Source organism: Athene cunicularia (genome assembly GCF_003259725.1).
Source record: "Athene cunicularia isolate RWA chromosome 20 unlocalized genomic scaffold, athCun1 chr20_part1, whole genome shotgun sequence".
Classification (NCBI taxonomy): domain Eukaryota; kingdom Metazoa; phylum Chordata; class Aves; order Strigiformes; family Strigidae; genus Athene; species Athene cunicularia.
In genome coordinates this window covers 12,568,612-12,584,424 of record NW_020799125.1, presented here as the reverse complement: position 1 = coordinate 12,584,424, position 15,813 = coordinate 12,568,612, and the positions used below count along the sequence as shown (strand labels likewise).

Below are 15,813 nucleotides of genomic sequence, written 5' to 3'. Positions count from 1 at the left end.
TCTGGCCTTAGAGGCAGGAGCTGCCTATGGCGGCACCTCCCGCAGCAGACCCACTGTCAGCTCAATCCTTAACATTTCCTGCGGTGAGCCAGGCTGCCCCGATGGCGCTGCCTAGGTAGGCTGATGAAACCTTGAACGTCCCTTCTGCATTGGGGAATATTGGCCCTTTGAGCAAAGCACTGCTGTGCCCAGGGAGCCACTTGCTCTGGAGCCACAGGCAATTTTTGTGGCGTTTGGGCTGGAGCCAGGGAGCACTCAGAAGATAAAAGTCCATAACCTTGAACTTGGCATAGCATTTCTCAGGCTGGAGACCAGTGGTCTGCTGTAACTGAGCAGGTACAGCCTACTCTAGGATCCTGGTGTTTTCCATGGTTTGATGCACTCTCTGGGAGTATTACCTTGCTGGATGCTGCAGGAGGTGCAAACCCGTGGACTGGTGAGCGTCATCTGCCACTCCATGCAATGTTCTCATCACTAAAGAGGCCAGAAATAGTTCTTCTACAGGCAAAAGTAGCTGGTGCTGGTGTGTATTTTCTGTTAAGGATGCTCCCCAGTTTGAAGAGCACATCCATGCTGCAGCTCCCTGCTCTGGTGTTAGACTGCTCACTGCCCACACTGCTTGAGGGCAAAGTTTCTTCTGTGAATCCATTTGGGAGGACATAGCTCGTTTCCTCCAAGATGAAACCCAGGAGTAGTTCATATGATACCTCCCTCCATGGACTGTATCCTGCAGGCAGCATCACTCCAGAGATGCTCTCTACACCTCTCCAACATGACTTCAGCAGGCTTTACACCCCAAATCGGTCAGCCAGCCTCATATCACACTGTAGCACATGTAACAAAGCTTCCTTAGCCATATGGTATAAAAATCCCCATCCTGGAAAGCTGCAGCATGGCCTCATATTATTCATTTTTTTGTTATTAACAAAAAAAGTCACAAGAAGGAATAGTTAGATCTTAGGGTATAGGGAGCAAACCACATGGATGAAGGTGAAGTCTCCAGCAGAAGTTGATATCCATCCAGAAGCCAAATTTTAGCGCATTCCCTGTTGGAGCTTTAGCCTGGGACCGCCAGTCTCCAAGCCCAGGCTTGCTCCATGGACAGACATAGTACAGATTACAGCCAAACCCTGCAAGGTATTTCCATCCACCAGCCAGCACTATCGTTACCTTCAGGTTCCCTATTACATAAAGAGGTTATTGAAGAAAATGTCAGTTTGGCCATGCAGCCTAGGCTCTCTGGCATGGATAATTTTGAAGCTCCCCAGGAGCTATGGGAGTTGCATTCCTCCATCACTCCCCCTGGAGTCATGGTCCAGGCACAGCCCCATGAGTTCTGGGGTACATGTGGCTCATCATTTAACAACCCTAACTGGAAGTCACACTGAGCATCTTTTGAGAAGCAGGAGAAACCCAGCACTTCTAAAAAGTCCTTCAGAATCCACCTCACACTGAAATTTTTCTATTACAAGTTACCAACCCTTAGTTTTAGTCTCCTTTATCTTGAGGATTTTGCATTTACCAGTGGCACTTAGCAGCCTGCTAACAAACCTGTCCCACTACATGCCAGGCAGGAGCCTGTAGTTCACCCCAGTGCTGGGAAAAAGCTTCATCACTCTCCCTGTCACAGGACAGGTGCCCCAGAGCCAACAAAGGGGGGGTTGCAGGTCTGGGAGGCACCCTCTGGTTTCCTTCTTATTGGCCTTTTGCTTTCAGTGATTTGTCCAGCTGAAATTCTCCACCAGGCTCAGTGACAACATGATTTCTCTCCAGCAACTGTTGCCTGCTGTAGGCAGGATGTACTGAGCCATGGGGACAGAGCAGCACCATGTCCTACCAGCCTGTCAGCTGTCTTCCATCCAACATTGCCCAGTGTGGGCTGCCACAGGCAGGGAATTCTGTTGTGCTCCAGCTGTCCACAGCTGTGTCCCAGGAAGCTGCCTGATGGGGAGCAGCTGCATCATCTCTCACAACACACCTGCAAAGAGGAAAACTCAGAATAGCTGTCTGGATGCTTTTTCCCATGCTCTCTCCTCTTGCAGGAGTCTGATAACCCTCCAAGAACCTGTGTACAGGGCTGTGAACTGCATAGTTGGTACCACCAGTCAGGCCCCCCATGGCACAAACACAGCCCTTTCAGTGGTCCATAGCTGAAATATAGACATGTCCAGGCCTCTCTTCAGTGATTTTATAGGCTCTAGGGAAAGGGCTTCTGCTGCGTGACTATGCTTTACTACTCCAGCTCCCTCTACTCCAGGGCAGCTTGCATCCAGCTGGGCTCCTGCTCTGGGAGCTGGTGTGTGGTGCTCCCAGCTCTGCTGACTCACCAGGCAGCCCTGGAAAATCAGCTGCATTTTGGGACCTTAATTTTCTCTTCCTGTAGAGGAATAAAAGTATGTAAAGGGTACACGTTAATGCATATTAAAGTCTCTTGCAGAAACTCAGAGGGTCAAAGAAAAGATACTGGCTAGGATATGTGGTGCCTTGCTCACACTGTCTGCTTGGAGTACTCTGGAAACAGCTTTTCTAGTGCAGCAGCAGCTCAGTGGCTGTGGTGGGACTCTTCACTGCACCTTCCTTGACATGAAGGACTTCTGTCCTGGAGATGCTGGGAGTGGGGAAAAGAAGCTGGAAAATTAGAAATAGTCCTTGCATCTTGGGCCTTCTGTACAGCAGGCTGAACAGGAGGCAGGCTTGCATGGGAAACTTGTGTTAATTTGGGCCAAGCACTGCTCCAATAGAGCCCCTGACTTATCTTGGGGGCTCCAGCTGAGGCCACGGAGCATTCCCTTCTGACTGGCCTTATTGCCAAAATATGTGCATGAATCACATCCCTCTTCATGCAAATAACTGAGCATATCAGATTTGTGGTAACTTGAAACAAGCAGACCTCTCCTCTCTCCACCTGCCCCACCTCACCCTGCTCACTTGATCCAAACTCCCTTCCACTCTAAAAGCCACATGAGTTAGGAGTGGTGAAAACCTCCATGCCCCACTGGGTGCATGCTGCCAGTGCACCTCAAAGGGTCTCCACGCTTCTCACCATCTCTGCCACCACAGGGAGCCTACTGAGACATGTCCCAGGCGTGCTGTGGCACAGCCCTGCCATGGGAGAACCGCTCGTGGGCTATGCTGCTGGCACCCCCCTTCTCCCACATGTGATGGTATCGTGTGGACTCAAGCAGTTCAGAACCCCAGAGCAGCGTCCTGGGAACAGTGAGGCCACAGTGAGCCAGAGAAAATGGGGTGAGAGGATGTGACCCGGCTGTGGATCTTCCCGCTGGGGTTTTTTATGCTAATTTTCAGCACATGGCCGGGCTGGGCAGCCCTTCACTTGTGCTGAACGAATCAGCACATAGAGGCAATGGGGTTAAACATCGGATTGCACATCTCCCCACTGATGACACTCCTCCTCTGCATTGGCTGCAGAGATAATTTTAATCAGCAACGTGATAACAGCTTTTCAGTCCTGCAGGGAGTTATCAGCTCCTTTGTTTGCAAATGTAACTGCTCAATAGCAATACAGCTCTGGGTTTGGCACATGCCAGCTCCACAGCCCTTTGGCTCAAGCAGCCTCCCTCCCCTCCAGCAGCCTGCTCCCAGCTATCAGGGTATCGGGGTGTTAAAACGGACCGTGTTGTGCTGAACACAAGGATCAAGCCCGAGCTGTTTCCTTCCTGCCTCTGCTGTCACTGGGAGAGATACCTCTGAATTTCAGGCTGTTTTAAGCTTCAAAGAGTAGCTGATGAATATCAGAGTCTGGTAATTTAGCCCTCCACAGAGTACAGACAACATATTCATAATCATTTTACATGTAGATGAGCTAGTAACACAATCAGGGTTATAAATCAAACCCAGGAGACATGTTAGTGCTGTTTGTTTGAGCTTTTTGGGCGATCTAGCCACAAGAAAATGTCTGTCTGTCTCCTAGATGGGGCCAATTAACCTTATAAAGATGCACTCTCCTTTCACAGTGCCTCATTTGTTTACTTGGGTTCTGCTGGCTGCTGCTTTTTCATTCTGGAAGAGGGGGTCAGATCGGTAAGAGATTCAGCACAGTCCTGGGGTGCAGAGGAAGGGAAAATGGGCTCAGAGAGATGGTGCCTTCAGTAGCAGCACATTAGAGGATGTTAGGGTTTAATAACTGGCTTCCCCATGTGGCTTCACAGCTGGCCCCAGGCTTTGGAGAGTGTCCTTGCACACCCATAAATGTAGCTGCCTTCTTTTGTCCCTGTTTTATGGAGCAGTAAGAGATAGATGGAGCTCTGGGGTGCTCAGTGACTGTGGCCCGTGGAGGAGCCACAATCTGCAGGCTTCTGCCTGCACCTTGGGCAGCACAGGCCCACACAGCCTGGGCGGGCAGGTGGCAGCAGCATGCCCTCTGCTGATGAGCTGCCAGCCATGCAGGTCTGCTGTGCCAGGGTCCCCAGTGCCAGCCATGCAGGGTCCCCAGAGCCAGGCATGCAGGGTCCCCAATGCCAGCCACGTGGGGTCTGCGATGCCAGTGGTGTGGAGTCTGAGATGGCAGCAATGCAGGTCTGTGGTGGCAGTGGTGCAGTGTCTGAGGTGCCAGCAATGCAGGCTGCAAAGTGCCAGTGATGCAGGACCCCAGGCATGAATTCACTGCAGCCAGGTTTCATGGTCTGGCCATGCTGGGTCTCATCCCAGCCATGGGGTCTGAGCACACGTGTCTCCACACTGTCCCCCTGGCACCGTCTGCTTCTGTGCTGCCCAGGAGCAGTCAGGAGCTGAGCTGCACCAGGATGATCCTCCAGTACCCAACAGCAAGATAGCCATTATTTGCCTGTACAGGGAGGGCTGGAGCTGTTGCCCAGCCCTGTGCCCTGCTACCTCACTCAGACATAAAACCCAGGCAAGGGGTATGTGGGCACAGGAGCATGTCCCACACTTGGGCAGCTGAGAGCACAGCAGGGCTGCACCAGTGCTTGGTGGGACTGCGAGGGCTGATGGCAGCACCCAGCAAAGCGAGTCTGCTTTGCTCTTGCTTTGCTTCCTTCTGGCTTGCTCATGTCCTGCCCCACACCGTGTCCGTATGCTGGGAGCAGGACGGAGCCTGCTTTGTGTGTGCAGGATTTGGGGTGTTTGGTAGCCAGGCAGACCTGGGAGCCAAAGTACACGGCTGGAGCAGGGCTGGCGTGGAGCTGAGGTCGGTGCTGACACCAGAGGGTGGTGTGGTCTCACGCATCCCCAGCACCAAACCCTCGGAGCTGCTCAGGCTTCGGGCTGCCATTTGTCCCCGGGACTGGCCATTTGCTATAAAAACCTGTTGGACCTCACAGCACCATGGGCAGGGTGAAAGACTGGGAGTTGCCTCCAGATTCAGTGGGGACAGGCAGCAGCTTGTCCCACCCCAGCCATATCTTCAGTAAACTGGGCTCCAGGCATTGATCACCCGTGGCCTCAACTGTGCCCTTCCCTGTGGCAGGGACACAACTTTTGGGGACCTGAGGGGGCCACTGACAAACACCCCATGCTGCCTCACACCCAGGCTCAGGCTCTGTGCAGCCAGGCAGATGCTGAGAGATGGGGGAAGTTCCCTTCATTGCCCAGGACGTTACAAAACCACAGGAGCTGCATCTTCACTGTAGCTGGTGTCCCCAGAGGCTGTGGCAGGCAGGGGACAGGCAAGGCTGGGAACAGGACAGCCACCACTGGAGACACATCGCCACTCTGTCACATTTGTAGGAAGAGGTCTTGGAGACAACTTATATTTATTTTTTCATAGAGATTTTTAATTTTTATTTTTTTAACAGACTTGATTTAAATTTTTGTTTTCTACAATAATTCAATGTAAAAATCCCAGTACAATATACAACAGTCTGAACATGTGGAATAAGAAATCCAGCTTGAGACATGTAAATTCAGCTAGTTTCTAATACAGGTAGCAAATTCCCTCTGCTCTCCCCCAGATTTACCAGCCAGGAAGGCATGTGGACAGGAATGCTTTACAAATGTCACCCCACCCTATCCAGACACTGGCTGCTGTCCCTGCCTGTATTGCAGCGAGGCGGGTCCCTCAGGTACATCACCTTGGAAAGGGCAGGGTCCCCTCCATGGGATGGCTGGGAGCCTCCAACGTTGCAAGGCAAAGTGCAGCCAAGTGAGGGTGGCTGGCCCTTGTTCGTGAGTGATGTGGGATGCTCTGAATAGACCCTGCACATGGGTCCCTCAGGGCATGGGGCTCCCTCAGGATGGAGAGGAGACCTGTCCTCCCCTTGGCAGCAGTGCCTTGTGCCCTAGTGCAGCCATAATGTCATTGAAAGGGGATGGCCATGTCCCTGCATGGTCTAGCCTGAGGAAAGGAAAACAAAGATGGTGCAAGGGTCCCTGGCTCTAGGGTCTGAGGGATAGCTCACAGGCAGGCTTTCAGGAAGCCACTTTGGCCTGCCCATGGTACTCAAGCAGCCTGGGATGGTTCTGCTTGAACAGCCTGGAGTGGTCCTGCTCAAGCTACATGGGGTGGTTCTGCTTGAGCAACATGGGAAGGTTCTGCTCAAGCTACATTGGATGATCCTGCTCAAGCAGCCTGGAGATGTCCTACTCGAGCAGCATGGGGTGTTACTTCTCAAGCAGTGTGGGATGGTCCTGCTCAAGCAGCACGGGATGGTTCTGATGGAGCAGCATTAGGGTGGTCCTGCTCAAGCAACCTGGAGTGGTTCTGCTTGAGCAGCATGGAATGATCCTGCTGGGGTAGCATGGGGTGGTCCTGCTTGAGCAGCATGGAGTGGTCCTGCTCAAGCAGTGTAGGCTGGTCCTGCTCAAGCAGGCTGATGTGATCCTGCTCAACAAGATGCACAGGGTGGCCTGCTTGAGCAGTGTGGGCTGGTCCTGCTCTGGCAGCATGGGATGGTCCTGCTTGAGCAGCATGGGGTGGTCTTGCTTGAGCACCATGAAGCAGCTGTAAGTGGCAGGGATAGTTCCTCATGTCCTGCAGCATCCCAAGCATAGCATTCAAAGCCATGTCTGGCCTTTTTTGCCCCTCTTGGAAATCTTCCACTGCTCTGAGTTCTCCCAAAGATGTGTGTGCTTGAAGGGATCCCAGAGGCCTCTGGCCAAGCACCATGTTCCAAAATAATTATTGCTAATGCTAAATTAGGACATTGGTGACTTTATCTAGCTGAGTTTTGAAACCTTCCAAAGGCAGAGATCCAACCACTTCCCCCGTGACCGGTCCCAGCTGCACCTGCTCAAGGGAGAAGTGTTTCCTGATGTCCAGCATGAATCTCTCTGCCTGCAAGCTGTGGCCATTACTATGGCACTGTGGCACTACTAAAGTGCCCTGAGTAGTGGCGATGGGGTGGAGGGCTGGTTCTCCATCTAACTTACCCCCACATCCCATCCCAAACAGTCAGGGCCCTTCCTGCTTGCATGAGGGGTGGCTGTGCTAGTGGCGACTTTCCTGGGCTGGTAAGGGATGCAATGCAAGGCAGGGGAAGGAGGAAGCAAAGGAGAAAATAACAGCAGAAGTCAGATGTGCTGGGAGTAAAAGATTGCAGGGATGATGGAGGAGAGGACGAATGGGAGAGGTCAGGCTGGGAGATGTGAGCTCAGGATAGAGTTGGAAGGTGAAAGAGAATGGACAGTGAAAGGGGGAGATGTGAGGTAAGGGAGGATGGCTGGAGGTCAGGAAGGGGTAGAGGGGAAATCTGAGGTAGGTGGGACACTTGGAGGATAAGGACAGATGGGGAGATGGGGAGAGGTGGAGGAGTACGAGGAGAAACAAGGAGACTGTGGGAGGTGAATGACAAGGGATGGTGAGATAGCCAGAGGTCAAGTATGAGGATAGATAGAGCAAGAGGTGAAAGAGCATGAAAAAGGATGGGGAACAATGGGAGGTGGAGGTTCACAGGAACGATAGAGAGACTGAGGTGGAGGAAGAGGTATGAGATGGAGGATGAGGGAGAAGGTATGGGAGATGGTGGAAAGAGGAAGGCAATGAGGTATGGGCAATAGTGGAAAGGGGAAGATGATGAAAAGAGAGGTTGGAGGAAGACTGGGAAGATGGTAGAAAGTGGAGGATGAGGAAGAACAGGCAAATAGGCAGTGTTAGGGCATGGGGAAGGATGGGAGACAGTGGGAGTTGGAGAATGAAGAAGGGCAAAAGGGAGGAGGACAAGGAGAGATGAGATGGCAGGTGGTGGAGAACAAGGTGGGAGAGGGAGATGGAGATGAAGAAGAGGAGGGATGAGGAGACAGTGGGAGGTGGAGGAGGATGACAGGAGAGGTGAAGAGACATTTAGGGGGCAGAGGAAGACAAAGATTGGAGAGCAGTGGAAGAGGATGGATAAGGAGATGGGAAATGGAGAGGCACAAGGGGGACTGGAAATGTGGGGGTGGAGGAGGAGAAGGCAGGATTGGGTGATGTTGACAGCTGGGGGGACAGGGCAATAGTGGGAGGTGAGGGTGGGTTTGGGGATAGGGAAGTGGAAGAGGATGAAGAGGATGAGGAGATAGGAGGAGGTAGAAGAGGGTGAAGAAAGATGGGGAGATGAGAAGTGGAGGTTGAAATGGTTTGGGGTGATGGTGGGAGCTAACGGAGGATAATCAGGGATAAAAAGATGGTAAGATATAGAGGCCAGTGATGGTGGGAGCTGATAAGAGGATGAGAAGGCATGTTGAGATGTTGACATAAGAAGGAATATGAAAGGAAAAGAGAAACTGGAGGCAAAGCAGGATGAGGATGGATGGGACAGGGTGGAGGTAAAGGAAGACATGAGTAGATGGTGGGAGGTGGATGAGGGTAAGGAGGAGTGGGATGTGGTGGATGAAGGAGGAGCAGGTGAGAGGGATGGAATGCCAGTGTGACAGGAAGAAAGGAAGGTGGGATATGAAGGGCAATGGAGGAGCACAGGAAGGAGGAGTGAGAGGTGGTGGGTAATGGAAGAGCATAGAAAGGAGGGATGGGTGATGAAGGAGAAAAATACGGAGGGATAGGATGTAATGTAGGGATGCAGGAGCACAAGAGGGCAGGAGAGGACATGGTGGGTAATGGAGGAGCAAGGCATGGCAGGGAGTGATGGGACACAGTGAATGACAGCACACTCTAGAAGGAGTGTGGAAGGAGGGGTGGGATGTGAAGGGAGTGGAGGAGAACAAGGAGGGATGGGAGGTGGTGACAGTGGAGCACAAGAAGGGATAGGACATGGTGGCTGATGGAGGAGCACAGATAGGAAAGATGGGACCTGGTGGGTGATGGAGGAGGATGGGAGGGAAGTATGGGACACACTGGGTGACAGGAGCATGGGACGGAGGGATGGGATGGGTGGACAACAGAGGAGCAGCAGCAGAAGGGGTGGGACATGAAAGATGGAGGTACACAGGAAAAGGGATGGGATATGGTGGGTGATGGAGCATGGGAAGGAGGAATGAGGTCGGTGGGTGATGGAGGAGCACAGGAAGGAGGGCTGGGTTGGGTTAGGTGGGTGATGAAAGAGCAGAATAGAGGGATGGGACATGGTGGGCAATGAAAACACATGAAGGAAGAAAGGAATGTGATTGAGGATGAAGGATAACAAGAAGGAAGGATGGGACACGGGTTCAAAGAGCAAGGATGAAAGGGATGGGACATGATGACAGCAGGAGCAAAACAAGGAGAGGTGGGTCATACTGGGTGATGGAGGACCTCAGGGAAGGTCAGTTTAATGTAGTGAGTCTGGAGGAGGCTGGGACCTGCAGGTCATAAGGGGCACAAGGGCAAGAAGCCGCGAGCAGTGACGGGAAAGGGGATGTGGGGTCCGTGTGCAGGCTGGGGTGAGCTGCTGAGCAGGAGGGGATGGGATGGGGAGGCATGAGAAACACCAGCATCACAGGGACAAGGCAGAGCCGAGAGGAGCCTGGTGTGAGGTGACAGCCCTGACAGCAAGGCCATGGAGGACCCATGCGAGATGACATGGAGCCCAGTGGAATGGCACAGTCAGGGTCAGCACATGGGGATTGTGTTGGGGGGAGACAGGTGGGTGAGGACAGGGTGGGACACTATGTCTACACTGGGCAGCTGGCAGGACAGCAGGGACAGAGGGTCAGGATCTAGATACATCTCCCCACCCATGGGTGCCCCAGCCACCCCACACTCCCCTCCGCAGCAGCACTGGTTCCCCAGACAGGACAGGCATCACGGTCCCCCCACCGCAGCACGGGAAGGCAGCACCGAGGGCGTGGGTGAGGGGTTGCAGGGCCTTTATTCATCACACAACAAGCAGGTACGGTACAGGGGAGCAGGATGGGGTGGGCAGGGGACCTGTCATCGGGGCAGAAGGTGCCCTTCATGCGACCTTGGCATGGGCTGGTGAGAGGAAGCAGGACAGGGCAGGGGCAAGTGTGGCTTCGCCCCGGACCAGGCACTGGCGTGGGGGGAGGACAGGGACAGAGGCTGTGCAGGGGCTGGGGCTGGATCAGCCACCTCCACACCTCAGGCAGGTTTTCCCTGTTGCCTTTGCAAATCCCTTGCTGGCCTTGGCTCAGCCCCAGCCCCGCAGGAAATGCCCAGCACCACTATTTACAGAGTAAGACAGAAATGACCAATATTACAAATAATTAAAAGGCAGTTGTAAAAATGAGAAACCACATTCCAAAAGTAGAGAGTCTTTTAAAAAAAAAAACCAAACAAAACCGAAACCCCCATTATCAATGAAAATGCTAAAAACCACCCCAAAAGGATCTATGTACAGCAGGAGATTGCCCGTGGCAGCACTGCGCCTGCTGGGGTGCAGGGACCCGACTTCTCCGTGGCAGGCAGGATGCTGCCAGGCCCCAGCTGCTGGTGAGGGTGGGCAGCGCCTGCCCCGCGCGTCCCACACCCGGGTGACGAGGGTCCCCGTGGGGCCGGACAGGCGCCGCAGGAGCAAAAGGCCATCGGTGCTGGGCCTGCTGGGCCCTGGCTGATGCTGGTGTGTCCGGAGACACAGGCAGTGAGTGGCCGTCGCGGAGATGCTGACGGAGGCTGCGACGTGGCAGTGATGCAGCCTGCTGCGGGCAGCGTGCGGCTGGACGGGAGGGGGCAGCAGCTTCGGCAGCAGGAGCATTTTTTAACCGAAGCTGCAAGATGACAGCAATGCGCAGAGCCCCTGGAGCAGTGTACACAGCCCCAGAGCAACGCACAGAGCCCCTGGAGCACTGTATGTGGGACTCAGAGCAATGCAGAGGTCCTGGAACAGTGTACAGACCCCACAGCAGTGTACAGAGCCCCAGAGCAAGGTACACAGCCCCTGAGCAATGCACAGAGCCCCGGGAAGTGTGGGCACCTGCAGGCAGCTCCATCTGGGTGATTCCCTGCCTGGCCCCTGGCAGGCAGCTCGAAAATAGGTCAGGCAGCCACCTCAGAAATTGCTGTTCTCTCCTGGGGCTGCACAGAGGCACCAACGCTGCTCTGCGTGGGGCTGGGATGCAGCCCCCCAGCCCCAGGAGCTCTGCATTGCCGTGGGGGCTGTGACTGCTGCTCCCCTCCCTCCCCAGATAAGGCTTTTTCTGATGGTGACCAAGGGACATGTGGCACAGACCGCACACGGGCCACGCTGCAGTCTCCCAACCCACAATCTCTTAATCCAATTGGTGCATCTCCAATGTAGCTCATTTCAGTATTTTTAAAATGCACTTGGTTTTACATTGCAGGCTGTCCGGAGTTGGTCAGAGCCAAAAGTGGAAGGAAAAAAAGGAAAGAAGAAAAAAAAAAAAGAGAGAAATATGTATATTCAGCACTTGGATGAGCAAATAACTACAAGTGGCCCCAGGCAGGGAGCTGGGTGCAATGCAGGGGGGCACCACAGCCGTGGCCCCTCGGGATGGTGGCGGGAGGTACACAGACATGTCACACAGGTACACGCTGCCTCTCCCCACGCTGCGCACCCAGTGACCCCGGCTCTGCAGCTGGAGAGGCCAGGGGCACTGCCCGGACCCTCCCCAGCAGCGCAGGACCTCGGCAGCCCCCTTCTGTCCCGAGCAGAAGGGTGCCCAGGGAGGGTCCCCACAGCCAGCCCAGCCTGGGTGACCGCATGGACCCTCCCCTCCTCCCTCCCGGCTGGGGAAGCACAAGCGGCCCCGTGGCTGATGCAACCGCGCTGCAATCGGGGCTGGCAGGGATGTGCCGGAGCTCGGGCAGGGCGGGCAGCGCTGGCAGCAGCCAACACCCTCCACCCGCGGGGGCCAACACGGCATTGCTCCCCCATCCATCGCACCCACACGGCATCCCTGCCACGCTTCGCCTCAGCCCTGCCCTATCTACACAACCAGCCTCCCCCGGCTGTTCTTCCCTTCTTGGGGCCCCAGCGAGCCCTCGGCATGGCGGGGCCTCAGCTGACATTCCCGGGGCAGTGGGCACCGGTGAGGACCCCCCAGCACCGGCAGCAGCTCCAAGGGAGCGGGTCTCTGTGCAGGTGAAGCAGCCACCCTGGCGGGCATCCCCGCGTACCCTGGGGCTACCGGCAGCCTCCACCTCGGGCTCCACATCTGCTTCGTAAGCGTCCCCAGGGGCGAGGGGACGATTAGGAGACAGATGCGCCTGCGCCGCCTCCAAGAGGGGCCCCGCGGGGCGTCAGCGCGGGCGCTCTTCCGGCAGGAGAGTGGAAAGCAGGCACGCTGCGTCCCCCTGCCCCCCATCCTCACTCACTCGAGCCCCCCGGCTTCTCCTCCGCCCTGGGGGGGTCCGCGGGGTGCAGTTTGCACTTGGAGGGGGAATGGCGGACAGCGGAGCGGGATGGCCGGGCGAAGCAGGAGGTGAGGGACTGGGAGCTGCAGTCACAGGCCGTGTCCTGCAAAGATAGATAGGGCACAGGGGGGTTAGAGGGGTTGGCCACTCCATCCCCTGCCATGGCAGGACACCCCAGGGGACACCCTGCCTCGTTACCTCGCTGGCTATGGCCGAGATGAGGTCGGGGTCCCGCAGGGTTGTGTCTTTATTCCCCTGGCCGGGGGACGAGGGCTTGGGGTCCTCGCAGCTGCTCTGCTTGAGGACTTTCTTGTTCAAGACACGGGAGATGTTTTCGGCCGGGTGGTGGGTGGCTGGGCTGGGGTGCTCGGCTCTCTTGGTGCCCTCCTCCCCGGTTACCACCTCTTTCTTCTCCAGGGGGGCGGTGGGGCTCTGTGCCCGCCCACAGACATTCCTGAAGAACTCCTGCACAAGGCCATACTTGGGTGCTTCGGGCTTAGCCCGGCTGCTCTCAGGGCAGCCCGGCTTCCAGATGGACTCAGTGCTGCCGGTGTGCTCCACCACGCTGAACAGGCTGGACAAGCCATCGTTGATATTGCTGAGAACCGGGCTGTCACGTGTGGTGGTGGAGCGGGCCCAGGCAGAGCCATTCTGCTTGCTCTGGTGCAGGTTCCAGAGGCTCCTGTCCTTGGAGGCATCCAGCTTGGAGGAAGATCTCCTCTGGAGCTTTGGAGAGCCATATTTTGGGGAACAGCATGGCCGCTCGATCCTGGAGTGGACCTTATCCAGGGAGGAGGAGATCTGCTTGCTGCGCACGGACACGAGGGAGGAGCTGCGTGGGGACCAGCTCTTGCTGTGCACGCCGCTGCTGCGCGGCAGGTCGGTCTGCAGGCCAACGCTCACCGTCTGGATGGTCTGTGTCCCCACATGGGCCAACCCCACCGTCTGGCTGGACGTGCTTTTCACCTTCCTCTCCAGCGAGCTGGAGCGGATGGCCTGCCGCACGCAGTTGGTGATCTCCTTCATGTCGTCGCTCATGTTGCCGGAGATCTCCAGGTCGTGCAGCGATGGGGGGAAGCGGGGCACTGGTGGCACCGTGCTCTCCACCGCGCCACCGTCCAGCAGCTCCCGCTGCTGCTTGGAGAAGTTGCACAGCCACTGGCTGTAGGTGCTCTCAGCACTGGCTGACTCCTCCGGCTCCTTCGGCTTGGCCATGGTGAACAAGAAACCTGGTTCGATCATGATCTTCCCCTCCTTGTTGTGCACCAGAGGCGCCTCCAGCCGCCGCACCACTGGCGGGCTGTAGTAGATGCGGATCCCCGTCTTGTCGGGCGCTGTGTAGCTCCTCTGCATTTGCTTCTGGGCTGGGTCATGCCCAGAGAGGCTGCTTGCCCGCGAGTAGTCCCAGGAGGAGATGCCCAGCTTCTCCTTGGCCAGGCTGTCGGGGTCAGGTTGCTCAATATTCACATATGTACAGTTTGAGGGAGGAATGCCAGTGCTGTCCCGGATCCCATTGGGCAGCAGCTGGGTGGCTGAGGATGCCTTTTTGCCTCGGGAATGGTCACCCAGCCCCGGTGCAGTCTTTCCAGGGAGGTAGGGAGAACAGTCGAGCAAGCTTTCAAACTCTGACATGGAGGAAACGGACTTGGTCCTGTGAGAAAAGAGGATGGGGCTCACAAGGGGACAGGGCAACGGGTTGGGGGGCAGCTGGAAGCACCTCGCTCCCACTGCAATGAGACCCTCCTGGGCACCCAGTCCTGCTCCTCATGGGAACCCTTCGCCTCCAGGATAACTCTGGACCATGGCTGCATCTCCCTTCAGCTGCCGGGGCTGCCAAGCCCAGGGGCAGCCCTGCACAGCCTCCCCTGTACCTTGGGGACCATGCAGGCACCAGCATACTCACCTTTTGAGGTTGGTTCCCTTGGCTTCTGCTTCAGAGATTGTCTCTTTGTCTGTGATTTTTTCATTGAGAGCCTAGGAGGACACAGAAGAAGGCACTGATGTCAGCAAGCACAGGATCAAAGTACACCAATGGGCTGGAGCAGGGGCTGCACCCTGCTCCTCTCCAGCACCACCACCTTCCCCCATGCACCCATTCCCAAGGCTACATGGGGCTCACATCTATTTTAAATCAGCTTTTTATAACCCTACCAAAGCCCTTGGGGTTCAGCCACATGCTCCACTGTCATTCTCCCCAATCCCTGGTGCATCCCCTTGCAGCCTCATTTGCTGTTCAAGGGGCTGTTACTTGGGGTTCACATGACCTCCCATCTAACCCTTAGCATAGACATGAGCCCAGCAGCCCGAGAGCCCTCTGCCTTCTCTTGCCCACCTCTTTCCAGTTGCTGCCGTGCTTCTCCACTTCAGAATGCTTCAATGCCCATGGGTTGGCTCCTTTCTGCAACTGGAGAACATGCTGGTCATTCAACATGTGCAATACGAGCCCCTCTGGGCAAGCAAAAGTGTTTGCCACTTGCCCCCGGTGCAGTCCCTGAGAGCATTTTCACACTCTTGGGGCACATATGGGAGGCAAGTGGCAGATGCTGGAGGGCACATTCACAATGGGGGAACACCATACCTGGTTGATTTTGTTCTGCAGGTCCTTCGCTTGCTGCTCTGCCTGCTGCTGCTCCTCCTTGAAGCGGGCCAGCAGCTCCACTTTCTCCTGGTTCCAGTTTTTCTCGCTGATCTGCAGCTGCTTGGTGAGGTCCATGACGGCGCTGTAGGACTCGGCTAGGAGATGCTGGTGCTCCTCACGCTCCCTCTTCAACGCCACCTTCCAGTCCGGCAGCACGCGCTCCGTGATCCCTTTGCCTGCCTTTGACTCCAGCTGCGGGGACACATTGGTGGCTGTGGGGGACCCACGGCTCCAGTGTGGTGCTGGACATATATGCCCAGCGAAGGGACAAGGCTGTGGGCATCCTGGTTCCCAGTGCAGGGCCCACGCTGCCTGGGTTGGGCTATAAGCATGTCCCCAAGGCCACGTTGCACAGCACAGCTCGACCGTGGGCGCAGCCCAGCCACAGCCAGCCCTGGCCTGCAGCCACGTCATGCCAGACGGCCCGGCAGACGGTCACCCAGTGGGACACAGGCTGAATGTCCTGCCTGCTCGGCTGTGCTCTGCCTGCAATCCTGCCTGCTGGACCCGGCTC

At 55.9% G+C, this 15,813-nt stretch overlaps 2 protein-coding genes across 6 annotated transcripts in view; both read right to left on the bottom strand.

The window, feature by feature from the left end:
• Window positions 1-6,797: 6,797 nt before the first annotated feature.
• On the bottom strand, window positions 6,798-12,615 carry LOC113487463 (proline-rich protein 36-like). Of its 3 annotated transcripts, none has more exons than XM_026862063.1 (2): window positions 8,926-12,615; window positions 6,798-8,895 (listed from the first exon to the last, which is right to left on the bottom strand). In XM_026862063.1, exons 1-2 carry the CDS (start codon window positions 9,624-9,626, stop codon window positions 7,569-7,571), a joined length of 2,028 nt encoding a protein of 675 aa, XP_026717864.1. In that variant the 5' UTR covers window positions 9,627-12,615; the 3' UTR covers window positions 6,798-7,568. The 3 variants fall into 3 exon arrangements, with proteins under 3 accessions (XP_026717864.1, XP_026717865.1, XP_026717866.1); XM_026862064.1 differs by having other exon boundaries at window positions 6,798-8,879; window positions 9,155-12,615; XM_026862065.1 differs by having other exon boundaries at window positions 6,798-8,925; window positions 9,389-9,405.
• The window catches only part of SOGA1 (suppressor of glucose, autophagy associated 1), a 24,981-nt gene continuing 20,679 nt past the window's right edge, over window positions 11,512-15,813 (bottom strand). For all 3 annotated transcript variants that reach the window (XM_026862059.1, XM_026862060.1, XM_026862061.1), the window contains exons 11-16: window positions 15,240-15,491; window positions 14,994-15,065; window positions 14,565-14,635; window positions 12,860-14,312; window positions 12,623-12,764; window positions 11,512-11,629 (exon numbers count right to left, since the gene is read on the bottom strand). In XM_026862059.1, coding sequence (XP_026717860.1) covers window positions 11,601-11,629; window positions 12,623-12,764; window positions 12,860-14,312; window positions 14,565-14,635; window positions 14,994-15,065; window positions 15,240-15,491 — 2,019 coding nt within the window. In that variant the 3' untranslated portion in view covers window positions 11,512-11,600. The remainder of the gene's footprint in view (window positions 11,630-12,622; window positions 12,765-12,859; window positions 14,313-14,564; window positions 14,636-14,993; window positions 15,066-15,239; window positions 15,492-15,813) is intronic.

Bases quoted from the DNA above. Each gene is read 5' to 3' on its own strand.
- LOC113487463 (XM_026862063.1), bottom strand. From the start codon at position 9,626: ATGACCCACCTCTCCTTGTTTTGCTCCTGCTGTCATCATGTCCCATCC. The intron at 8,896-8,925 runs CCATCCCTCCTT...CTCTTCCATTAC, and splicing joins GTATTTTTCTCCTTCATCAC to CCACCACCTCTCACTCCTCC.